Below are 26,711 nucleotides of genomic sequence, written 5' to 3'. Positions count from 1 at the left end.
CTGGAGCAGTTACCAGGTAAAAGCAAATTTTTAAAAGCTTCCATGTGGGGCTACAACATTTGAATCAAAAGTGAGTTTTAAAATAGCAGGTACAAATAATGATTTTGCTACATGCTTCCTGTGGTCTCACTGTCCCTATGCTGGTTTTCCAGATACTATTACTGGAAGATTATTAAGAGGAGTTCTGACACTTGTGGGCAAGGGAGTTTCCCATTAGCATCTTGACTAATATGCACCTAAAGGTCTTGTTTTCCTTCAGAATACCTTCCAAAACACTCTTACAATGTTGTAGAGAAAGCATTATTCTGACTGACTTTTCAGATTTTTCATTCACCAACATGGCAATTAACTATGCTTAAAAACAAACAAAAAACAGGTGATTAGTTTGGTCAGCAGATTTTAAAAACAGATTTAAAACTCTATTCAGGCAGATAGGACACCAGAGTAGTTTTGATATGGATTCATTAAAACATCTACTTGGTAACAATTTCATAAATTTTGTACAAAATGCGAAAGTGAAACGGTTTGATTGAATTCTAAGATCTAACATTGTGAGTGCTTAACTTGGAGAAATTGATTGAGCGCAAGCAATACTTCTTTGCATATAGATCTATATTGAGAAATATCACAGATATACCCACCCAAACGGCTCTCCACAGCACTTTAAGATAACTTGGAAGGGAGAGGTTTAACTACTTAGACCTACTGTGAGGCCTGCAAAAACAATGAGAAATATAGTTGTTATGTTTGCTTCCTAACCCTCTATCAAGAAGCTCAGAACAGCGTTTTCCTTTTTCAATAGAACTGCAAGGCAAATGGGGCTAAAAGAAAGTTAATTATACTATTTAGTGGTATTCCTTAGCTTCACAGCCATCTCTGCAGCACACATTTCCCCTGGCTGGTACAAATAAATAAATCACAGTACACGAGCAGCGTTATAACTCCACCTAGCAAGGCTCCTCCCTGACTGTATTTGGGTGGCAGGATTATAATGCTACCACCATTATATTGGGGTTGGCACAATTATGGTGTGGGGCGACATCACTGGAAAAGCCCTAAAGGAATGTTGGCTATGATTGGGTATTAGGCTTGGTATTTGAAAGAGGAGGGAAACTTTTCATTACCACATGAATAAGCTTGACATGATAGCACTTGTAAATGTTTGGGAGTTTAATTCACTCAAAATTCCCTCTGACTCATAATGTACTTAACAGACCAAATGTGTGGATATTCAATCTAGGTTAAATTCAAGTTGCTGCAGTCAGAAATGTTTGGCAACAAGTTTTGCAAGCGAGAACATCAGTTGAAGCAGCTGCAATTTAACATTATCTTCATAAAATTGATAGCATCCTCCCACAATCTATTCTTTCCCCCCTGTTTCTTTCTGCAAGAGATTGAGCATACGTAGCTTGCTGAAATCCTGAGCGAAAGTCAATGGCAAATAATTAAAATGCCAGAGCTAGGAAAGGTCAGAAGGAATTTATAGGGATATAAATTATATAGCTCAGTGTACCAGAGCAGTTAGCATAAAAGGGAGGAAATTTAAATTCACTTATCAAGGGTTCTTTCGATTTCGATTTCCACATTTTTGAAGAACAGAGTGGTTTATACCTGATAACAACTGAATGTCTAGGTCAGGTTCTTTCCTGTTTGCAGCCCCTAAAGAGGCGGTGGAAATCCTAAGTGCCATGTTGTGTGTGGATATTTTCTGCCTGTGGAAATATCCAAGGCTTTCTTCTGATGCGATGTTGAGAGAGAGCCAACGCAGCCCATTGCCAGGATGACAGGAGAAAGCCTGGGCTGCCAATGCCCAACCATATCAGAATTGCCCCAGACTCCTAGAAGGCTGAAATCTGTAGCTGTAATATCCTTACCCCTGCACCAGGGCTTAAAAGAATTGGGGTTTAAAGGGAGGTAGTTTAGGAGAAAAGGGCTTGAAGGGGAATTTCAGCTCCCCTCACCCAAGTGCAGTTTTTTGTGAAAAGTGGGACTCTTCCCCTGTTTAGGTGAGCTGGGAATAGCACAGAAACAAATATTGCTGCCTTGGAAGGTCTATGTTGATTCCAAGTGCTGTGGAAAAATAGTAATGGTCAAACCCCTAAGCCTTCCTGAGCTGCAGTGAAAGAACTGTCTTGGAAGGTTTATGCAAAAACGGTGGTATTTTATGTTGGGTAGTCTCCATATTTATTTTGACTGGTGGTGGGGCAAATCTATACCCAGCATTCTTCTGCCCTATGCCTTCCTGTAAAATAATACTCGCTGTGATTGCTCAATATCCCCCAATTAAATGTGGGCCTGTTGATGATAGTACTAAAACAAGACAAGGAAAAGTTGACAGCAAACTTTGATAACCGCTGGTGTATTCTGTACATACCACCAAGTTATAACTTCTTAATCATTTGGTAAAATATTATCTGTTATTGTAAAGCAGATACTTCAGGTGATTTCAGCTGAAAATGGGATCATGGGATCCATGAGAGGTCCTCTCCTTATCCCTCTTAAACTGCAGAATTGTAGGGTTTTTTTTAAAGAAATGTTAATAACACAATACCCTTTTTCTTTTTGTACAAGGAAAGCAAAACAAAAGTGCATGCAGTTAACTTAAGGCACATGTTTGCTGTGCACATATGGAAAAATTCTTTTCTGGTGGGAACTTTTGCAGTTGTTGCAAAATACCAATATATCTAAGAAGCTCTTTCTTTGATGTTGAATTATTGCTCCGCTACTCATTGGGCTACTTGTCCAATACAAACTCCAGTATTGAAGTCTCTATTTCTTTATTCTGAAAACAAAAAATAGGGGCTGGAGATAAACTGAAATTGACCCTAATGTCTGCAAGGGTGGAAAGTTGTATTTTGTACTACACCCAGTGCTGAAATATATTGGAGAGTTTTTGTATTGCATATACACATCTCTCCAGGACACTGAAAAGTCCTAGTGAGGATTTACACCACCACATAAAGGAACAACCTCTGCTTCTTAATGCAACAGCATTTCTCAAACTCACTGTAGATTTAGCCCACGGTGTTGAATAAGTTGTGAGATCAATCCCTGGCAGGATACTGACATGCTAAGAACCTTACAATGTGGGAAAGTGGTGATAAGAATCCATTCCCGAGCAAGAACTATCAAGCAACAAACCTGTGTCTGGTTTGACACACCTTATACTGGTCTGGTTCACACATAACAAGAAACCACTGTTCAAAGTAAACAATTGTTCTAATTAAACATGAGCACTTTGTTTCCTCCCCTGGTCTTGACTTAGAAGCCAAGGTTTGTTTGTGGCTTGCCAGTTGTGGTTTGTTTGGAGAGAACAAACCATGGTCTTGGGTTCACACCTTACAATAGGCCAGACTCTGGCTTGTTTTAGGCATGTTCCCTCTGCTGCATGGCTCTATCAGGAGCCAGGGAGGAGCAAAGTACCTGTGCATGTTAAAGCAAAGTTTATTTTAAATGATGCATAAACACTGCATGCAAACTGGACCACTATTAATTTGCCCATTACATTCATGTAAACTAGTTGTACAGTGCGGTAGAGACAGTATTGCTGTGTAAATTATGGGTAAAGTAGAAAAAAATACAATTGATAACACAAATTGTTATTGTTTAGTTTGATTCCCTGTTCTTAAAAAATTACTCAAATACTGTTTTTCATCTAGGAACCCAGGCAGCTATAAGCTCAAGAAGTTCTTTAAAGACTCTTAACATTTTCTTATGTTTCATCCTTTTCTCCAACTCATATTTTTCAGCACTGTTCAAAAAGTTTTTCTGACTACTGGAACACAATGATTAAGAAAAATACTTAAACATATGCCTATGAACAGCCCCATTAAAATGAAACAAGAACGGTTTTATTCTTTGAAGTGTGATACTTTTGAATTCTTCACCTTACTCTGGAGCAAATTAAAATCTAAACAATGAAATCAGGTAGAATGATTCTTGGAATTACAAAATCAGAAATGAAAACAGTGCTTACAGTATTAATAGGTCCAGGTAACGTGTTAACATCACAATCTGTAAAGCATGCCAAACACAGGGGTTTCTTATGTGCCCCTCCAAAGCCCCCTGCCAAAACTACAGGAGTCTAACCATTTCTGAAGATCTGCTTAGGAGGGCAGCAGTTGTCCCCGTTTTAAGGAGCTGGGGCCTGAAGATTTCCTTTCCCTTTTTGTTTTGTGCCAGTTGTGTTGGCATTGCCAGGGGTGCCTACAGCTTCAGCTGATCAGATGGGCTTGCATTTACTAGCAGCGCCAAATATAGGGTGGTGTGAGCAGTTCCTTCACATAGGCTGTCAAAATGGGGGGGGGGGTTGTGCGCAAAATTGAGGCGACCCATAACTGAGAATATCCATTTGAGGGCGCCAAACTTGCACAGGGCACCATATTACAAAATATTACCAAAGTTCACCTCCAGTCACACAAAGTGCAAAATTGGGTTACCCATTAACAAATAGGATAGCAGGTTTCCCTACCCTTTCTGACATTGGGGCAGTTGGGTCAGGGGTTTTCTTCCCATATGTTTGAGTGTGAATTGATACTCCCATCAGCATTTGAACTCAATCAATTCCACCATGAGCTAATGTTAAAAAAAATGGGAAAAAAGTTATCTACTCCTAAGGGGAACATTTTGTTTTGCAGTAGAGCAACTATTGGGGAAATATTTTTCGTCCAAAGGCTATTTTTATGTAGAGACTGTGCAAAATAAGCCTCTGAATCAACTGTTTGTTTCTGGCGGGAGTCCTGAGGACCTGATGGAGAGGCCTGCAGGGCCACATTTACCGTATTTTTCGCTCCATAAGGTGCACTGGACCATAAGGCGCACCTAGTTTTTAGAGGGGGAAATCAAGAAAAAAAAATCTTATCCCCCCCCCAGTCCCAAAGAGCAAAGAAGCCAAGACAGCGAGCGGGATGGATCCTGCTCGCTGTGTTGGCTTCCTCTTTAGCCACGCACAACCTCTCCAGCCGGGAGAGGCTGCACGCGGCTAAAGAAGCCATAGCCGCGCGCAGCCTCTCCCGGCCGGAGGGGCTGCGCACGGCTATGGCAATACCCCTACCTCCTGCAAAAGTCCACAGGAGCCGCGCACCCTTTAAGGAGCGCGTGGCTCCTGCAGGCTTTTCTACGTGGAGGGAGAAGGGACTGACTGGCCATGTCAGTTCCTTCTGCCACCTGGGGAAAAGCCCACAAGAGCCGTGCGGAGCTTGTGTGCGGCTCTTGGGGGCTTTTTCTGCCTGCCTCCCACCTGCATTCGCTCCATAAGATGCACACACATTTCCCCTTGCTTTTTAGGAGGGAAAAAGTGCGTCTTATGGAGTGAAAAATACAGTATCTACCAAAACTGAGCACCCACCCACCCCAACACTGATCTATTATATCATTCACTGAGAAGCCTTCCCACTGACATCAGCAGCCTTTTGGATTGATCACTCAAAGGTCAGAGATCACTGCATAAAACAGTACCCTCTAGATAAATATTTAAAAGGCTAGAATATTAATATTGGTGTATTGCTAGTACAGTTGGTTAGGATATCTAATGCATTTTTGCTTCAGTTGGGCAAGAGGAAACAACTTAGATAAAAACTCATGTTTTTCAGAAAATAGATCTTCTAAACTCAAAGATACCAGAACAGCTTTAGCATACACTTGTGGAGGAAAAAGTTCAAAACTTCCAATTTAAAACTACTTATATTGAGAGGATTTAAAAGATTCTGTCTAACATTTAGCTGACGCATTGTCAAAAACATTATCACGCCACTTTTTGAAGTTTCTTAGCTTCCCTCTAGTTATTAAAGCTTGAACTGCAGAGTTTCTTATCGGTCTCAAAGCATACATGTTAAGGTTGTTTTTCTCCCCTCTAAATACAACCAGCCCTTTGGGTTTGATTTCAGAACTATGAAGCACACAGACACACACAAAAAAACAAATTAATCAGAGGGAGTGCCAGGTAAGAATTTAATGGCTTAATCCTCGGTCCAGATCACATACAGCAAGACTTAAGAATCATTCAGTTGGCAAAGTCTTGAACTCACTCCTGACCCCTGCTGAATCCCAGCTTTCTCGGGGTAATAGGGAAAAGATGGAGGCAGGGTCCTCATCTGACTGCTATAAAATGTACCACTGGACCATTCCATCCTGCTTCCACAGTGAAAACGAACCTCAGATAATCTAACAGCAAGGAAAGTGGATTGACCTTTTTTGTCACAAAGAGGGCACAACAACCATGCTTAGCAGGGATGAGATTGTGATTGGATCCATGGAATTGTGGTGTATCAAACAGACCATTCTGCTGATCGCAGAAAAGAGTATGAGAGATTGACCCATTAGGCTTCATAGAACTACTACTTGTTTGTTTGTTTTTAAATTTACTTTTATTAACAGATTGTAACGTGCAATATAGTTCATTTATATAAATAACCCCAATATCATAAAACAAACATGGCATTGGGTTGTATTCAAAGTAGCGTTAAGTAGCGTCTTCCACAAGCAAAACTACTTCCGCTTGCACAGGAAAACTTGCCCTCCTTCCTCCCCCTCCCCCCGCCAGACGCCACTAAATCTGTTCTAGATTTCCCCCAACCTGCCAGCGCAGAACTGAGGATGGTGTGGGGGGAGGGGAGGAGAAGAGAAGGGGGAATTCCCATTGCCCAAGCAGAAATCATTCCGCTTACGCAATTATTTAATTGAATACCACGCCCTATATTTGTTAGTGCTTTTATATCCTAGGTAAAGGTAAAGGTAAAGGTACCCCTGACCATTAGGTCCAGTCGTGGACGACTCTGGGGTTGCGGTGCTCATCCCGCTCTATAAGCCGAGGGAGCCAGCGTTTGTCCGCAGTCAGCTTCTGGGTCATGTGGCCAGCATGACTAAGCCACTTCTGGCGAACCGGAGCAGTGCACAGAAACACCGTTTACCGTCCCGCCGGAGCGGTACCTATTTATCTACTTGCACATGACGTTCTTTTGAACTGCTAGGTGGGCAGGAGCTGGGACTGAACAACGGGAGCTCACCCCGTCACGGGGATTGAACCGCCAACCTTCTGATCAGCAAGCCCTAGGCTCTGTGGTTTAGACCACAGCGCCATCCTGCCCCACCTTAAAACACATGCCAGCATTCTTCCATAGTGTAGGTGGTTTCTTACACAATTACTTACAAGAGAAGAACAAGCATTATGTGGCATCTGTAACAGATCGAAGTAGTCGAGTGAACAAATAGGAGGTTAGGCGGTTGTGGAAGTAAACTGGTCCCAAGCGGCATCCCATAGTGTAACCGCTTGGGCGAAGATCTTTGCCTATCAACCAACCAAATTTATTATTTGGTATATTAAAACAAAGTGGATCATTTGGGTCTATGCTAATTATCACTGGCAGGAAGAAAAGGGCATCCCTCCCACAGCAGAATAAGCTGTGCTATCAGGTAACAATATTAATGCTCTGTAAGTATTCCATGTACACAAAAGAAAAAATAAGTTTCATAATGTCTTTTTACTTTCAAAACTGACATTAGGTCATCTGTATTAACTTTCAAGGCAACCTGTTGCTATTTGAACTGAGCAAAAGCTGGCTTGAATCAATATGGCCTGACAATTCAATCTGTGATGTGAAAAGCACCCAAAATCTTTTAAATATTATGTCTTTGAGCCAACAGTGCTTGGCAAGGGAGGACAGTCAAGTCACACAAAACTCTTCATCAAGCCTTTAAGATAAGGTAGTCCAATTGCAAAGGCAATTAAGAGTCAATAAAGAGGGTGAACTAAGAGTTTTTAAGTTTTCTTTTATTTTGTTTCAATATTTGACTGCGATTTAGCTAATTTACGTAAGAAAAACATATGAAAACTAATGTCTTCAGCAGCTGGTCAAAAAGATTATTAGAACTTAATCTTATTAGCCTGAGGGAAAAGATGACTGCCTTTTCAAATATTTGCTATACAGTTCCATTAGTAGCATGTGAGTGTGTGTCTTTTTAAGACATACTAACTTCTACTGATTTCCAAGAAAGCTTGTTCCTCAAAGTCCCTGATCTAGTGAGTTACAGAAAGATATGGCAAAGATGCTTGTCAGCATAAATTATATGGAAAAGCATATCTACATTTCACATGCTCTTCTGGATTTTAAAGTATTTTTTATGTAAATGGAAAATTTACTGCAGCTTTCTTTTATACTCATATTCATTGTCAAGTTTTTGAAAGCCTTTCACAAAATGGTAAGAAGACTTGATTTTAAAAAATAAGCATGCTCATTTTACCAGATTTTAATTCCACTTCGTTGATTTGCATCACCGCTTCCTCTATCTATAGACTTTGGGGGCTGATAGAGGAGGAATTTGCCTTACAAACAACAGCAAGTCTTTGATTTTTCTGAACATTTAAACTGAAAATTAGCACAGGTGAATTCCACATAAAGCCAAACAGCTATGTAAGGATGGATGAAAGTAGGGATTATATCTAAAACAAAATAATTGAGCAGGGATTATATCTGAAACAAAAACCCCGAGGACAAGTAATAGTAAGTACTTTGCTGACCTAACAGAAATTGTTTGGACCCGTGCTGTTTTTCTAGAAAAAGAGGTGCCAAGACTCATTATGAAGTCCTCTCTTCTTCTCTTATACAGTGGTACCTCGGGTTAAGTACTTAATTCGTTCTGGAGGTCCATTCTTAACCTGAAGCTGTTCTTAACCTGAAGCACCACTTTAGCTAATGGGGCCTCCTGCTGCCGCCACGCCGCCATAGCACAATTTCTGTTCTTATCCTGAGGCAAAGTTCTTGACCTGAAGCACTATTTCCAGGTTAGCAGAGTCTGTAACCTGAAGCGTATGTAACCTGAAGCGTATGAAACCTGAGGTACCACTGTAATGACAATGGTACCCATTGGGGAGGTGCCAGAACTGAGGTCTGGGGAGTTCCAGCTGAAAAAAAGCTGTGGTTTTCGACTTCCAGTTCATTGGAAACACCTCATTTAATCTAATACAAGCAAACCTTTCTCACTCTTGGGAATATGGCAACCCTAGTATAGAAGTCGTAAAACTTTGAATGAAACCTGGCATAGGTGCCATCAGTTCTGATAATGTGGCATTTCTCATGGATTTCCAGAATCATAGTTCATTAAATCATTGCAGATGCGAGGTTGAAGTTTCAGAGATTTGGAATCTAACTACACGTGACACTAACTGCAATCACGTGGTGTCCACCCTTTGTTTAATTGCCAGTAAGGATATTCACTTGTCATAACTTTTCCGTAGTTTTTGAAATGACTGATGATGCTGCTTGATCTATTTTATTGTTATTGTATCATTAATAGTAAACCATCTTGAGATATTTTCATAATAGGCAGTAAATGAATATTTTAATAAAATAATAATAATAATATAAATGAAATTCATTTCAGATTTATTATTCCAGCCAGAGAAAAGGAGAATTCAATCTGTTTTTGGCAGATCAGAACTCACTTCTCTAGGCTCCAAACATTTTCAAAGTGGAACCCAGCAATGTTGCCAGTATTTTTTCTTTTAATGTACCGTTACTACTCCCATTTCTCTATTTATTTCCTGTCAAAGCTGTTTAATCAAATACATTTACGAGCATATGCACCACAAATCCTTATGGTTATTGTCCTCAACATTCGACTACAACCATTTGAACTATACTGAGATCCTTAATTTGTTCAACTCTACTGAGATACTTAAAGCTGCAGTCTAAATATGGGAGGTGATAGTAGAACAAAGAGGAGCTGTAAAAAGAAAGTTAAAATCATCACACACTGACAAGCCATGCGGAGGACATAAGCAATTCTTCTGCAATAACCATTTTATGTCTAATAACCGTATTCTTAGGGAACAGAGATTTTACGAGTTTCTTGGCCTCTTTGGCAGAGAAAGAAAACATACTGAAACTAGTGGTGTTCAGTTCCATCCCTTCGTGACTACAATGTTCCTATACAGGTAGAAAGTATTCTGAAGGCCAGAGTGTTTGAACAGTACTTCATCAATTCAAAATGAGTTCATGCCAAGCTTGCTTGGCACATTTCTGGTAAGACGGGCCCCTTTAGTTTTCTCTTACTTTTTAATATATAATTTCAAATATTTTTGAGGTATGGATGACATTTTTAAAATGCAAAAGCATTAAAAAATAACAGAAAACAGAACAAGTTCCAGAACACCACCGGTTTCCCATTTGTGTAGCTACATCCCAGCCTTCTCTCATTAGAAGCGAGCAGAAAAGCAGGGAGTTTCAGCCCTTTCAAAACCATCTCACACATCTAATAAAATGCTGCCTTCTTACCCAGCTGAGATACCAACAGCAGCGAAAGCAAGGATACCACGGCGTAACAAGGCTTAGTACTATTTGTATTTTGAATGCTTGACTGAAAAAAGAAAACACGGGGAAACTTCTCATTCAGCCGAGTTGGATGCAAAAGGCACTAATTTAAGAAGCAGAAGGCAAAACTGTAGCTGCAGAAAGCAATGAAGTTTTAGGTCTCTAGTAAAACTGAGCTGGCAGCACCAAGCTCATGTGCACGCCAAACGCCAGCTGCAAACGAGGACTGTTGTAAACCACTCATGGGGACTGAGCAGAAAACAGTCAGAAGGGCATAAAAAATGGAGTATTTTTTTTTAAAAAAGGAAGGCAGCACTTCCACAAAGTATAGTGCATTAACCTTGACAACTCAAACCGCACTATAATCTCAAAACATCAATCACCTTTCGTTTCCCTCTACCCCCTTCCTAGTTTCCAGACTTTTCACCAAATTTGGTCAATTACCGTGTGGTATTTTAGAGGAGCTGAGGAAACACATAATATCAGCTGTGAGCCAAGCATGGTGGCTTGGTAGCGAGCAGTGGTGAAGGGTGTTACCAGGTATGCAGACAATTAGAACCTGCTGATACGGTTCAAATTATTGCATAGGCACCAGTAATTGCTGTTTTTACTCAGGGGAATTGCAAGGACATGAATTACATTAACTTTAGAAAGGAAAACATAAGGAACCTAAATATAGCCCTATAAGGAGAGACCTACATTTTTACTAAAGCTAGAGAAAATGAGCATGTTCTCCAGCATCTCCAAAAACAGTCTCCTGAAGATGGAAGGACTCCCAGTCTGTAGAAAAAGCATCAGGTATGAAGGATTTGGCAATGCAAATTTTTATTGATACAGGTTCAATTTGTTTCTCTCTTTTTTCTGTTTTTTTTTAAAGCACCAAGCAAACTTGCTTTTTCATCTCCCTTCCCCTAGCCCCACTATATATCTTTTAGATATAGGAGGCCAACTCCTGTGTTAGGTTATGCCTCAAGCAATGTGGCATGCACAGCTTTCTGGTAACACAGATGTGAGAGCAGTAATATCATCTTGAGGACTCAGGTGGGCAGAGTCAGCAGTAGGGACCCAATGAGGCTGGGTTGGGAAGTGTATTAGATGAAACCTATGACAGTTGCGTGGGAAAAACAAGGAATTTCTGTGCTTGAGGAACCAGGCATGTGTTGTGGACTGCTGCACCACGTCCTGTCCCTTAGTGGTTTTTTAGTCTCCAAAGATAGGGAATACAGATGTTATGGCAAGGCTGGTAACTATCAAGGAATCTGTAAAAATGATTTCAATCCATCTCCTTAGTTTTCTTCAGACAGTGCATTAGCAAGGGGGGTGGGTACTATCTTGCAGAACTGGCTTTAAAATGGAGTTATGCTAAGAGTACAAAAGGCAGAGTAGTTAATACTTAGGCAAGCATAGCACCCCAAGGTTTTTCTGAGCTCATCCGCATGGTAAAACAGAACACTTCTTTCTCTTCCTGGTTGGGCACACTATGAAAACCTACATGCTTCCAGAACCACAATAATGGATTTCATAGTTAATTGGCCAAAGACTAGCTGAGAAAATGCAGTTGGGGAGATTTAGTGCAATATATAAAATGCCATATTGCTTCGTTATGAAATCAGGAGACTATGAATGTCTCAACAGGCTAGGTTCAGTTTACTAACAATGGAAGCACATGCATGTTCTTTTGCTCTTTAAATTTCACCCTCACCCTCAGCCTGAAATAGAGAATTTCCACACAAACGCGTAAGAACATCACTGGGCCTTCCGAGATCAGATCAAGGTCCTTGTTGTCCAGCATCCCAGAGAGGACAGCCAGATGCCTTTGGAAACCCACAAACAGGGAAACTGAGGCAATAGTCCTCAGGTGCTGTTTCTTTCTTCCCAAAATTGGCATTCAGTTGGATCTTGACTCCGAACTTGGCTTCTATTAAGCCAACATGGCTAATATCCTTTGACTGACTGACTGACTGACTGACTGATTGATCTATCCTATGTGAATATGTCTAAGGAGTAGGGCTCCCTTAGGAATATAAGAAGCTACTTGGCAGGGGCATTACGCAAAGCACCTTTACAGACTGATATAGGAGCCTGCTTCCTAAGCTATCTGAAGTGGATGGGTCAGTTCTAATAACTTGAACATTGACACCTTCTGTCACACCTTCCAACCAAATACCCTCCATGGTTTTTTTCATAGGTTTTGGCTTGTCCACCTTTCTTGAAAATATCAGGTGTAGTTTAATATTTCATTTGAAAATGCAAATGCCTATAACTTTCTATTAATATGTCAAACTCTGAAAACTAGGTGCAAATAGCTTTACTGCACAGCAATAAAATTTGTAGGCTTACAGACATTTGCTTTGAAAATGCCAAATGCTCCCACAGCCTTTTGGTGGTGAATATAAAAGTTGGTTCATATTGTATTTCCACCTACACTGCTGGAAGAGCCTCCAAGTCAATGCTGTTCCAGAAGAGAAAAGGAAAAAGGCAAAATTCCAGAAAGTCTCTGGAAGCAGAACAAAGCCTGACAATTGGAAAGCCTACACAGGCTTTTGTACAGGCTATTTCGTTGATACTTGGTTGGAAGAGGTGGAATCCTGGCTTTTTAAACTGCCTTTTTTGTGATGCCCCAGATTTTTGAGGCTAGGATCATTCTGAATGATGCTTGATTCTTAGAAGCCCACTATTAAATTCATTCTAAAAGCTGCCTTCTCCATAACACATTTAAAGTTGTTTCATGTATTACTTTCTGTCCCTGGGAACCCATTTCTGTTCATCTTTCATAATTTCATCTTTCTCGTCTAAAAAGAAAACTAGAACAGTAAACAACAATTGGGTGAACTGTTGCATTATTTTGGGAATCTACCATGTTGGACAAAATGCAACATTTCCCAAAAGTACTGTTGAATGAAAAACGGCACCTGACGTTATTTAAAAATTAACTTCAATTTAAAATTCTTTTGCAATAAACTTCAACATACAGACCAGTCTGTTTACATCAGTAATTTGCAACATTTCTATTTTCAGGGAAACCTTTCCACAACAGGTACACAATATTCTCGGTCACGTTCGAAGGTAGGCACTGTTCATTCCTAGACTTGCATTCATCCCTTGGACTGTGGGCTGTGCTGCTGGAATGGCAAGTGTGACATAAGGTAAACGTAAAGGGACCCCTGACCATTAGGTCCAGTTGTGGCCAACTCTGGGGTTGCGGTGCTTATCTTGCTTTATTGGCCAAGGGAGCCGGCGTACAGCTTCCGGGTCATGTGGCCAGCATGACTAAGCCACTTCTGGCGAACCAGAGCAGCGCACAGAAACGGCGTTTACCATCCCGCCAGAGCGGTACCTATTTACCTACTTGCACTTTGACGTGCTTTCGAACTGCTAGGTTGGCAGGAGCAGGGACTGAGCAACGGGAGCTCACCCCGTCGCGGGGATTCAAACCGTCAACCTTCTGATCGGCAAGTCCTAGGCTCTGTGGTTTAACCCACAGCGCCACCCATAACATGCACTAAAACACTGTCTTCTGGGTGCACATTACCGGGGAAGGAAAAATCAGAAATGAAGAAACAAGATGCCTTTCAGTAAATGGTGTTCACCTTTACAGATGCCTTGATTGCAATTGATGGGAGTCTGCCATGACCCCTGAAATGTTGTGGAGAGGCTGCTCAGAGCAGGACAAAGGGTGGGAGGAGTTGCCCACTGATGAACCTGGGAAGCAGGGGATGGGCAATGTCCAGGCCTCCAAACACAGCAGAGTCACCCTGAGGGACATTACAAATGAGAGCTTGGATCCCAGGGAGGGTTCCCATGGCAGATCCACCCTGTCCCCTCTCATATCAGTCAGCTGCTGCGCGCCCAGTTGGACCCAGTTCCTGTGCCCTCCTTGCCTCCTGTCCCAGCACCATCTCTGGTGCCACCAGAGCCTGCCTCTAGCCAATCCTCTTAGGAGGAGACCACTCCGTTTGGCTTGGAGCTGCTGCTAACACTTCCTCAGTTGCCTAGGTCATGGAGATGCCAGACCCAGCACAAGCAGAGAGCTTGGGACCATCTCTCTGGAAGGAATTCCCATTTGCTAGCCCAGTCCAAAGGAACATCCTACTTGTTGAGCTGAAGTTATACCCTTATTATGTTATTCCCTTGTAACAAGAGCCAACAGGGCGTATTGTTCATTGCATCAGTGTCTTAGCTTATTTAGCCATGAACTAATGCTGTGCCTTTGAACCCTATGTACCACAACTGATTTGAGCATTAAAGTTTTTGGTGGAAAATGTAATATGAGTTCAAGTTCTAGAATGGGTGAACTCCCATTGCTCGGTCCCTACGAGATGAGTAAAGCGAGATGAGCGCCACAACCCCAGAGTCGGTCACAACTGGACCTAATGGTCAGGGGTCCCTTTACCTTTATCTTTAAGCAGTATACAAAAAAAAATCAGGTAAAAACATGTCCAGCATCCTGGACACATTGCAAAACGATATTGATTACAGCATCAAGGATCAGGAGACTGTGGTTTCAGGCGGGTCTTAATAGTGCTAGATCAAGCACTAGGCACGAGGCTTTGCTGAACAGAAATGGTTTGTCTAGATTCCACATGGCTGCTTTGTAGCATCTGTCTGCTTTCCAGCTTGAGGTAGCAGAACAAACAAGTCTGCAGAGAAAGGTCATGGAGCGTGTTTGAGACAATGCTGTCTTTTCCCGTCCAAATCCAGTTTTGTACAGAGAGAAGTGGCTAAGAAAGGCACTAAAAGCCCACCTCATGCCAGGTGTCACCTTTTTCCGTTTTGTTACGGAACCTGTCCTTGGGAGTGGGTTATTATCAGGGGGGGAAATAACTGGTACTGCGATGACCAGGTTAATATTCCAGGATCTTTTCAAGGGATTAGTAATTCTCATGCATGGCAACACGTCTGATCACTGAGAAGCATGAGAGCTTTCATTCTCTAACAGGAAGCCAGCAAGGTCATAGCCAAGGTGAAGGTATTTTTAAATCACCTTTCCCCCAACCCTCATAGTAGAAATATTACCTCAATAGATTAGTTCTTCGTGTAAACCCTCACCCAGTTAGAGTGCATACTTCATCCTCTAACAGATAGCATTATGTTGCAGCCAACCTTTTTGCCAATTCACAAATCCACCTGGTTCACAGCTGCCGTCACTCATGATCAAGAAATTTTCAGTGCGAGCGACTGAATATAGGACTGAAGCAGTAAGGTGAGAATCTAGGAAATGACATGGTTCAGTCAGGCTAAAAATCACTGCTAAGTGCTAAAAAGCAGACACATTTTCCACTTGCTGTTGCTCTTAACAGCTGATTTGGGATCCTATTCTCTCCCCACCCACCTTCCTGAGCACATCAATCCCACCTGTCCTGTGAGGAAGAGCAGCAAGACCATTTGGGCCCCAGTGAACTTACCTGCCACAATGGGAGTGACAATAAGCTGTCAGATTCCACCTAGGCTCCAGAGGGCCAAGAAGCCACCCTCAAAGGTAAACAGTTTCCAGCTGCATTACAGTCACTTCCAGGGAAGTGCAGCTGCCATGTTGTTGATTTTTCCACCAAGTCCTGTTTTACATTTTTAAATGTGAGCAGCCCATTCTAAATAAGATGCAATCCCTAAATCTAATTCATAAAATAAATGCAAACATGGAAACTAAAATAAAAAAAATCCCTTTTACTGAACAGATGAATATAAACATTATAGCACCTTGTATATGAAGAGGAGCACCATCTCTCCACATTATAATAGGTTTTTGGAGGATAATTGTTTTCTTTTGGGTGAAGGATGCTTTTCAGAGGGTCATTCTATTCCCTAAAATTACGAAATGATACAAATCACAATCTTGTTTAGTAATGAAGGCTGATGCTTCTCCTCCTTTGTAACTCAGATTGTGAATGGTTTGCAAGGGTAGCCCCTCAGAGATTAACCTTTCATTCACCATATTTGCCTGGAGGGAAACACTTTAAGAAATGATTTCACACTGACTGAAATATCAGGAACAAGAAAATGTGTTGCTGCTTCTCTAAGCATGATCCTTAGAAACCAGAGAAAATCAAGGTAAGTCTCATCCTCACCTTACACATGTTGAAATACTGTTAGAAATGGAATGCCATATAAAAAGTAGGAAAAAATAATGAAAGTAGCATAGTGGAAGATTTCTTGCCACAAAGGCTGAGTCTGCATATAACAGGAAGCCATAGTTAAATGAAGTATGGCTTATCAAGAATGTGCAAGCATTCACATACATGCCTGCTCATACTGTGCCCACCCTCTTCCTTTTGCCACACCAGAAGGAAACAAGGCAGAGCACTGCCATAGGGTTACGTGGAAACCAGCACAAATGGTTTATTTTTCTCCAAACCACAAGAACAAGCCACAAATGTTCTTGATACGAGAACTGGTTCTCAGGTAGTCACCATTTGAACAGTTTCCTCATTGCTGGTAAGCCATACTTTGTTTGAATTTACTATTATGTGCAAACCTGGCCAAAACGTACCGGTAACTTAATGCAGTCCTTGTTTTGCAGTTAAATGTAACCGCAGTACATTTCTATTCAAGAAAGCATGTGCAGGGATGTCAATTTGAAGAACGTAATATGGTCCTCAAGCACTTATGGCATCTTTACAATTAAGATGACCCTGGCTAATTCTGGTAGTTTTAACTTGTATTGCTTAGAATACATCTTTTTGTTGCATGATTCCCCCCTTGTTCAGAGGCACTGCCCACCCCACCCCCCGGTATCTGTACACCCTGAGTTATATGGGGGATTGGGACTGAATCTTTGCTACATACCAGTTAGGAGAAATACCAGTTGAAGCACCCCCATTATACTGAAATAGCTCATAGGAGAAGAAATAATGCAAAATAGCTGGAAAATAAACCAATCCGGGTGCACACAAACTTTTTTGAAACAACATCTAATGGACAGAGACAGCATGGAGAAGGTCAATGCAAAACAAAAAGGCCAACTGGCCCCAAGCCTACAAACAGTCACAAAGGCGAGTCCATCTACTTACATGCATACATATCACTGTGACACCAAGAATATGAGTGCTCTTTTAAAGAATTAGAAAATCCTGACATTATTCGTTCGTATTTCTAGCCCACTCAGTCCCAGAGACTGGTCATGTGTTAGTAAGTTAAAACAAATTTATAAACATGTAAAGTGGCAAATTAAAATCTGCTGAACAGATTTAAATCCAAAACCGAAGCTCCAAACTGACTGAGCTCCTAAAACCAAGCCAAAACAAATGGCGTTACACTGCTCTGAAAAGATGTTCCTTAAGGCAGGCGAGGCTCCAAAGGAAGAGTACTGCAGTTATGGGGCAGTTACTGAGGATGACACTATTCATGCTTGTGTTGTCTGTTGCTAAGACAGGGGTCAGCAAACTTTTTCAGCAGGGGGCTGGTCCACTGTCCCTCAGACCTTGTAGGGGGCCGGACTCTATTTTTTTTGGGGGGGGGGACTGAACGAATTCCTATGCCCCACAAATAACCCAGAGATGCATTTTAAATAAAAGCACACATTCTACTCATGTAAAAACACCAGTCGGGCACCACAAATAACCCAGAGATGCATTTTAAATAAAAGGACACATTCTACTCATGTAAAAACACCCAGACCGCCCACAGGCCAGATCTAGAAGGCGATTGGGCTGGATCCGGCCCCCGGGCCTTAGTTTGCCTACCCATGGCTAAGACGGTCCACCTCTATCCTTCTTAAGAGGCTTCAAATGGATGGACAATGGACCCAGATAGTGCCTATTTTTATAGCTGTTGACTTGGAAAGGAACCACAAAGCAACATGGCACTAACTTTATCAGAAGGGTCAATTTACCAGGTCTGGTTGAGTGCTTTCCAGTATATGTCCCAACACGGAAATATTTTACACTAAGGGCTGTCTTTGCAATAGCAGAATTTATTGCAGTGGGGCTTTCCCCATCTCCTTTCTCCACATCCCCCAATCAGCTCTGGGGGAGTCAGGAGTATTCCAAGAACAGCATGAGAGGGGAGACAGTTCCATCAGGCAAGCACAAATGTTTATGCTTACGAAGCAGTCTCTATAAAGCTACTTTGAATCCCACCCTAAAGTTCCAGAATATTTTCAAAAAATGCTATCCCATACCTAAAGGTTGACTGTTGTTATTCCAAAAAAAATTACTACAGTAAATTTCTCTCCAATTATTTCCCGTAGAAAAACCGGTCAATGAATGTATCACAGTTCAAGTCTAGTGAATGAAATTGTTGAGCGCTATAAGAACATGAATGCTACATGCATTCAGGCAGCCACAGTCAATGCTTTCAAAACTTTTAATTATGCTCAAACAGCTGGTAGCATCATTGACTCAAAGCCCAAGATTACCTTGATTGCTCTGTCATTATCTCTAATCAGCTGCTTCTTCTCATCTTCAAACTTTTGTAAAACATCCTGCAGACGCCTTTCTGCAGCAAGCTGCTGCTGGCTGCTTTCCTCTGTCAGAGAGGAAATGGTTGTCTTAAGTTCAGCTATGATCTAAAAAGAAAACAGCATGCTAAAACTCCTACAATAGTAAGAAGTTTATGCTTTGCATGTATTTACACTTGACACAAAAATCTGAGTTAGCAAACTCAACTGTGAAAACTAAATAGTTGAAATTAACATATTACAACACTAGCAAGCATAACATTCTACACAGAGAAAAGAAATACAGCAAGACCCAGAATGGCATAAAATTGCCGAACGTAAAAATATATGAAAACATTTTCCACTATAAAATTCCCCAATAATTTACTCACCAGAACAAAGCACATTTGTTATGAGAAAACATGGGAAATAAGGGTTTCCAATTTTCCACTTCGCTGCAATGATTTTGTAAAATCAATCGTCTGAAATATTCTTGCACATTAGGATATGTAGCAATGATTCATGACATTCTGAGCTAACCCCCAGAGAATGACAATTGCAATATAAACGATAAACATTGGATACTTTGGTTTAGTTGGCATTTGCCAACTTTCTTGAAGTTGCTTTTGCCAGCTTGAAGAAGCTGCAGTCAATTGCAGCGTATGCTCAGGGAAGGGAAGCAGTTTTTTAGGGGCTGCAAAAGCTGTGGTCTGAATTGGACTCTGGAAATTCCCTACACATGTGCAGAGAATTGTGTCAGGGGTGGGTTTTTTGTTGGGGGGGGGGGACCTCTAGACTCTGGTCCATGACATATCACATTGAGTTTATGAAATTAATCTAACATAGCAGTTAGTTCCTACTATGATTTGGCAAGTTTTGAATGAGAGTCTCACAAAAGTCTGCATGCATGCTTGTCATAACACTTGTCTTCTATCTAAGGCCACTGCTTTCAGCACACTCACTTAAGAGAAAGCCTTACTAGACTCCACTGGGCCAAGTTCTGAGAAAATATCTCAGGGTTCAGGCAGTAATGACAGTCAGTCACCGATATATAAAAATCCTTGTTTGCACTAGAGAACTCTGGACCCAAGTTGGGAACAAAAACAAGGCAATATTGTGATGAGGTAGACTGTGTACGTGCTTGAGCAGGGGATTTTATTGTTGTTAGTTTGTTGTTTTGTTTTATTGCAGCTGTTTTTGTCATACTTATTCTCTCTCTTTTTTAACAAATAATTTTTATTGATTTTCTTTCTTGCAACAAATATCCATCATCATTACTAAACATTCATTTTCCAATCCCCCCACCCCGTTGACTTCCCTCAACCTCCATTTCTGGCTTGTTACATCAAATGATAAAATCTGCTGTTTATATTGTCATACTTATTCTCCAGTTGCATCTGTTCATAATGGATTTTTAAAAATATCAAATTGCCCAGATGCATCTGAGTAACTAATAATAATAATAATAATAATAAATGATATATAGACTGTTTAGCACAGTTTGTCAGCTTTTCAACAACAAGGATAATTCAAAGGAAACAGTTGTCCCTAGTAAAGAACTGATATGAAAATATATTAAATAAGGGAACACAACTGGGAAATGCTTTCTTGAAAGGAGCTCATCTGTAGCTGAATAAAGGCACAATCTTATACAATCTTGTACAAGGTACAATCATCTCATGGCTGCCTTTCTGTCCTAAATAAATGGCATGTTGAGTAGAAAAAAATTGTGTATGTGCATCTACTTACCCAATGCTCTGGGACTAAATCACTAATTCAACAGTGCAGATGTATACAACATTAGACTAGTCATTCGGCTTGTGAAGTTGGGATGCTCTAAAAAAGCACACCCAATCCCACCAAAAGAGTCCATGGAAACATACATTAAAGAATCCAGCTCAAGTAATTTTAAATTATTCGCTTAATTAAGATAAAATTGCAGAGAGAACACAGGGTGAGAATACCTGGATGGGACTCTAAGGTTCTTCTGGGTTAAAAAGCTGTGATGTTTTAATAATGTATTAAGAAATTTTTGAAAGCAGCGGATAGACAAGGAAATGCTTTGGGCAGTAAATCTCAGGGGAGAAAAATGTAATTGTTTATTTTGCCCAAACTTCAGAGAGAATTTCTTGGAACCTATTTTTCGTGTGTGGGTGTTAAAAAGCAAATGTTCCAAGAGGCCAGAGAGTGTTAGATTAGGCTGATGTTGTCAGCAGCCCGACCACATGAAAGTTACAAGTGACCTATTATTAACATTACATTACGAAAACTTTGTTCAAATGACAGTGTGAGGCTGATGCAAATCCCACAAGAAGTGAAGACATTCAGAATTAAAGATGAAGTCCAATATTTTAATTTGGTCTCTGTGCCAATAATGTGACCTAAAAGGCTGTGATACGTGTACAAACCCTTACAACAGCCTCCTCAGATTAAAAGAAAATAGAAACACACAGGCTAAGAACATGTCCACTCGTTCTTCAGGATATGTATAGAAACTGCTTGTATAGTTTGAATCCCATCCTTGGTGCAGTCACTGATTAATTTATTTATAAAATTATTTGGACCTTGCGTTTTGGCTCTCAATAGGTGCTCCATTTCCACGTCTTGGAGGAACTTGCTTTGCTGAAATATTTCTGAACAGATATCACCAAGAACACTGCCCAGTTCCCCAGAACAAGACCCGCTGCTTACAATGACAGACTGATATTCTTCCCAGTCAGTGGATTTGCTCCAAAAAAAAAAAAAAAGGGTTGATGAAAATCTGCTGCCCAGGAAGGACTCCAGCCAGCTGTTTCAGCAGAAAGCTAGAGAAGTTCCTGCTTGTGGATCATTAAGTCAGTCCTACAGGCTGCCAGTTCAGCCAAGTTAGGTTCTTATTGCTGCGCCATTTTCACGCCAAGTTTTGGAGTTAGGAGTATTAGCAGTCTTTAGGCAGAATTCCTCCCAAGGGTCTCTTTTCTTGCTATAGCTCCTATTAGAGAAGTGGGTAGGTAGGATCAGTGCTTTTTTCGGGGGGGGGGTGCAGGGGGATACCCCTAAACATTTTGTGAATCTAAGTTTGGCCTCACTAAGGGGGAGTACTTCAATATGAGTGGAAAATGAGAGTAACGCTAAACATTTTTCAAAAACAAAACAAAACTGGATAGGATATGTTTTATGATTCAGTAGCATCTAGGCCACTTTGAATCATATGTAAGATTATATTTCAAGCAACCACCTCTGAAATTCCAATCAGTTCATGCATAAAGCAAACCAGGTCGCAATAGTTCCTTGTTCAACCATTTCCTGTATCACCCAGCAAGGAAGCTGTATGAGCCTTTCCTGAGTGATATAGAGCAGAGCATTGATTCACTTACTCCCCCCCAAAAAAGGGCAAAAAGTATTCATCAACAAAGTACAAAACAACATGGGAACAACTGGAGCTGGGTTTACATACTAACACTGCAAGAACAGAAGCAAGTCTGCCTTATTTCTATTTTCATTTTTAAAACTGAAAGAAAAGGGAAAAACAACAACCCAATAACAAAAACCCAAGTTTTGTAAAAGTAGGGTTTTTTTTGTTTTGTTTTTATGTTTCCTACCTGTGAAGATTTGGCAAACTTCTGACTGTATTCCTTTTCAATCTGCTTCAACCTGCTGTTGGCCTGAAATACACACACATACACACACACAAAAAGGAAACCAGATTATCTCAGATGAAGAACGTGTACAGACATTTTGCCACTGACCCCTATTGCCTGGCACCTCGTCTACATGCCTATCACTAAGCAGCTGGGATCTCTGCCAATTCCAACGCCCTTTTGTGGCAGCCAAAAAACCGCTAGGGCTTGTCTTTGATCTACAGCCAACTATTCATCACTTGAAAGGCGGGGGGGGGGGGGAGGAGAATAGTACCTCTGCTGCCAATTATTAGAGAAACATAAAGGACTCTGTGGATTAAAAAAAGACAGGGGGAGAAACAGAGTTTATCAGGATGACTTCATCTCTGTGAGAAGAAAAAAGGGAAGGAAAAAACCCATAAGCTCCACTGGAGGCTGTGAGGGTACAATGTGATGCATACTCTATGATTTTGTATGCCAGCTGATGCCTGCAAGTTCCTTTTGTCATATTCTTACACCTTTTTTTACTGAAAGCTGGCGGCCGTTGAAGTAAAAATCCAATACATTATGGAACCACTTGGCTTCCCTTTGACCACCCCCCTTATCTTTCATATCATATTCATAAGCCAAAAAGCAATCTGGAAAGAGGGGGTTCGTTGCTGCTTTTGATATCACATGCAATTCCTGAATTCAGTTCCTGAAATTCACCACACACACACAAAAAACACCACGTAAATTTTCTCTACCTCCCCTTTCGCCCAGCCTACTTGGGCCACAATTTTGAAATAAAGATTTCTTTTAATAACCGGTTCCAAAAAGACATCTCTCAGAACTAATTACACCCAAGTAATTTGCTCTGTGTTCTCATGTTTCTGGATGCAGAATGGCAAAGCCATACGTTCTAAGTAAATGTTTGTAGGTGACACAGCACAGTGGCTGTGCTCCAACAGCTCTGATGCATGGACTCCTCTGTTCCCTTACGGAGCAGGCAGGCACTAGGCACAGCACACCACAGACAATCATTGTGCTGATGTGGAATGTTTTTATGAAAGGGGACAAGAAGCTCTGGACAACGCCCACTGAGTTTCGAGAAAAGCATTAGAAAAAGCAAGCAGTGAAAAGAACTGACTCTGTGGCTAAAGCTATGAGCTCAACTTTAGAGCTCAATTCTGCAGCTGTGGGTCAGAATTAACTTCTCTCTGAACTAAATATAAAAAAGAAAATAACTTAGCCTGTGCCAGCAATGAACTCCTCTGATGCCAAAAGAACACTGTGCAGGTACTGCAGACCACCCACAGGTGATCAAGGGCAGAGCTAGGGCCCAAAGAGTCTCTTCAACATTGGGCAGAGTAAAACTGGGTCATGTATATACAAAGACTCTATGCATTTTGTCAATTATTTTTGTGTGTGTGGAGCAGTGAAAAAGATGTACAGCTTGCAGTTGCTGTGGGACTAGCTCTATACAGAAATTATAGAAATCTAACAGTGGAGGAGGAGTGTTGCTTTGAGGACTGAAGCCTAGTGGCTTTGACAGAATAAGAATACCCCGCCCACCTGGCTGGGTTGCCCCAGCCACTCCAACAAACATAAAAACACAATAATACTCCCCCCAGTCCTTCTAGTTTTCAAAAAAATATGCAAAACTGACCAAATTAGACTTCAAGCAGTGTAGGGGGTGAAATGGATGGAGTCATTTTTGTTATACAGTGATACTCCGGAAGACCATTTGACTTCCAAAACGTTCGACAACTGAGGCGCAAAGGGCGGTCTGCGAAGTCAATGGAGAAAATGGGAAGAAATGGCAGTGGAAGCCATTTGACTTCCAAGGTGCCTTCGAAAACGGAAGCATTTACTTCTGGGTTTTCAGCGTTTGAAAACCAGAACGTTTGGCTTCCGAAAACCGAGGTACCACTGCACTTATATCACCCTCTTAAGTGTTCCCAATGATCACCAACCCCATCCGCAAGCAGTTTAGCTTCAAGAATGGTGCAGCACCAAGCCCTTCTAGACACCCACAGCATCCATGCTCATGTAAAGTTTGCTACCCATGACAGTAAGCATTCACTGAGAAAACACTGGGGGGAAACACACATAAACTCCACCCCAAACCAGTTTGACCAGAGAGAATGGCAGTACAGATGCCATTACAATGCAAAGGCAGTAATGATCATTCAACACAACACTGCCACCAAATTTGTGGAAACTAGCATCTGTTCTGTACGCTGCCTAGAAAGATAAAGGGTAGGGAGCTCTTGAGTGCTGCTAAAACTATTTTTGTTTGGTTTCTCTCCTCATCTCTATGATTTTTATATCTGGCTTCTGGTTGTTGGTTGTTTTGCTTGGTTTTTTTCCTTAGTCTGTATTGTAACATGGATTGTATATTGTTGTAATTGGTGTTACAAGCTGTCTTGCAGGCCCCATGAGGGCATGATATATATTGTTGCATGTAAATAAATACCCCAGGCTCAAGCCTGGGCGCTCAAAGGCAGAACTGTGTAAACAGGAATATGTACATTTTGAGGGCCTTCTTATATAGGGGAAAGCTATGGTGTCATCAAATGAAAAAATTATTTGTCTGATGAGGCCACTCTGGAATTACACACATGGCATTCTGATCAGACAAGCAATTCTCTGCAGCGTCCAGCTAACAGAAAACCAGTCCTGTGACTGTGCAGTAGAAGCCTACTGTGTATAGCACTAATTGGCTAGTATCTGTAACAATCCCCAATCCCCAGAGCAGTTTTAGAACTTTGTAGAACTCACAAAAAGAAGTGATACTCAGCTGAATGTGTACCTCCTGCCATGGAAGACAAAACTCCTGTTTTAGTATTTTGTTTGTATGCAACTTACTCTGACTAACATTGTGTACATTTTGAATGAAATAATTTGCCAAAGTTATTCAATTCTGCAAACTCTGCTAGCAAACAAATTTGCAGTATCTCCCCATGAATCATTCTAGTTTGACTAGTGATGGGGAGGGACAGCAGCTATGCAGGGTAAGCTCCACCCTAGACTACTGGAAAACTTTGTTCCCCCTTTAGCGTTGTCGTTTTACCACAAGAATTGCCTGAATTTCTTCAGCATATCTTTGCAACCACATGGGCTAGAAACTTGGTTTTTTATTAATGAAAGCAGAGATGCAATTCTGCATTCTGTGCATTCTCTGCACTGTTTTAGAACTTTGGCCTATACACCAAAAGCTTTTTGGTATGCAACCCAAAAACTACTTATGCATTAAATGGTAACTACAGTTTTGACATACGGTATATGCCAGGGGTCTGCAACCTTTAAGACAAAAAGAGCCACTTGGACCCGTTTCCGAAGGGAAAAAACCTGGGAGCCGCAAAACCATTACGACATTTAAAACAAATATAACACTGCATATATTGTTTCTTACCTAAATGTCCGATCTGACAGCAGGCGGGAAGGTGACGTTGGGAAGGTGCGTGACTAACGCACTCACCGCCCCCATGCGACGTCACAGCCAGTACAGCGCCCGCCACAGTGGGGAGTGTCGGGGCGCACAATGCGCCTCCTCCCCTCGCTAGTACCGCGGCAAAGGTGTAAAAGAGCCACATGCGGCTCCAGAGCCGTGGGTTGCAGACCCCTGGTATATGCTATTTCCCGGGACGCGGGTGGCGCTGTGGGTAAAACCTCAGTGCCTAGGACTTGCCGATCGTATGGTCGGCGGTTCGAATCCCCGCAGCGGGGGGAGCTCCCGTCATTCGGTCCCAGCTCCTGCCCACCTAGCAGTTCAAAAGCACTTTTAAGTGCAAGTAGATAAATAGGTACTGCTTTATAGCGGGAAGGTAAACGGCGTTTCCGTGTACTGCGCTGGTGCTGGCTCGCCAGCTGCAGCTTCATCACGCTGGCCACGTGACCCGGAAGTGTCTTCGGACGGCGCTGGCTCACGGCCTCTAGAGTGAGATGAGCACGCAACCCTAGAGTCGGACACGACTGGCCCGTACGGGCAGGGGTACCTTTACCTTTACCTTTATATGCTATTTCAGAACCAAGAATGAGAAGGAAAGATAAGTCCGCTGGAAAGCCAAGGAGTGTTCATTGTGTTCCAACTCATTTCTTATTAGAGGGACCCACAGAGCCCAATAGTCTCTACGACCAGTTTCATGGTGCCTTATGAAACTGCTATTTTACATCTGGCTGAACTTGTTAATTGAGAAAATGAAATTGTGTAAGTCATGGTGAAACTAGATCCTATCCGATCCTACTTTTTGTTTTTAAAGAGTCAAATTCCCCTTATATTTTAAACCTTGTTTCTGAAAGATTTCCCTTTTATCCAATTAAAGGTAAAGGTAAAGGGACCGCTGACCATTAGGTCCAGTCGTGGCCGACTCTGGGGTTGCGGTGCTCATCTTGCTTTATTGGCCGAGGGAGCCGGCGTACAGCTTCCGGGTCATGTGGCCAGCATGA

General features: G+C 41.6%; 1 protein-coding gene and 1 long non-coding RNA gene across 10 annotated transcripts in view; one reads left to right on the top strand and one right to left on the bottom strand.

The window, feature by feature from the left end:
• LOC310700670 overlaps nt 1-22,250 on the top strand; it is a 72,957-nt gene extending 50,707 nt beyond the window's left edge. Inside the window, exons 3-4 of one of the 5 annotated variants that reach the window (XR_014522687.1) lie at nt 13,326-13,373; nt 21,268-22,250. This is a non-coding gene — a long non-coding RNA (uncharacterized lncRNA). Of the gene's footprint in view, nt 1-3,749; nt 4,234-9,378; nt 13,304-13,325; nt 13,374-15,607; nt 15,786-21,267 lie in introns of those variants that run through there. The other 4 variants (XR_014522688.1, XR_014522686.1, XR_014522689.1 and 1 more) reach the window with 4 other exon arrangements.
• Nucleotides 1-26,711, bottom strand: part of CEP112 (centrosomal protein 112) — a 210,962-nt gene that overhangs the window by 28,065 nt on the left and 156,186 nt on the right. For 3 of the 5 annotated variants that reach the window (XM_083489925.1, XM_083489927.1, XM_083489924.1), the window contains 2 exons: nt 22,263-22,325; nt 18,661-18,810 (listed from right to left, as the gene is read on the bottom strand). The exons of 1 other annotated variant lie outside the window; for it this stretch is intronic. In XM_083489925.1, coding sequence (XP_083346051.1) covers nt 18,661-18,810; nt 22,263-22,325 — 213 coding nt within the window. The remainder of the gene's footprint in view (nt 1-18,660; nt 18,811-22,262; nt 22,326-26,711) is intronic. One more of the 5 variants, XR_014522593.1, reaches the window with a different exon arrangement.

This window comes from Podarcis liolepis (genome assembly GCF_965112155.1).
Source record: "Podarcis liolepis genome assembly, chromosome: 2".
Lineage (NCBI taxonomy): Eukaryota > Metazoa > Chordata > Lepidosauria > Squamata > Lacertidae > Podarcis > Podarcis liolepis.
This window is presented reverse-complemented; position numbering and strand designations above follow the sequence as displayed.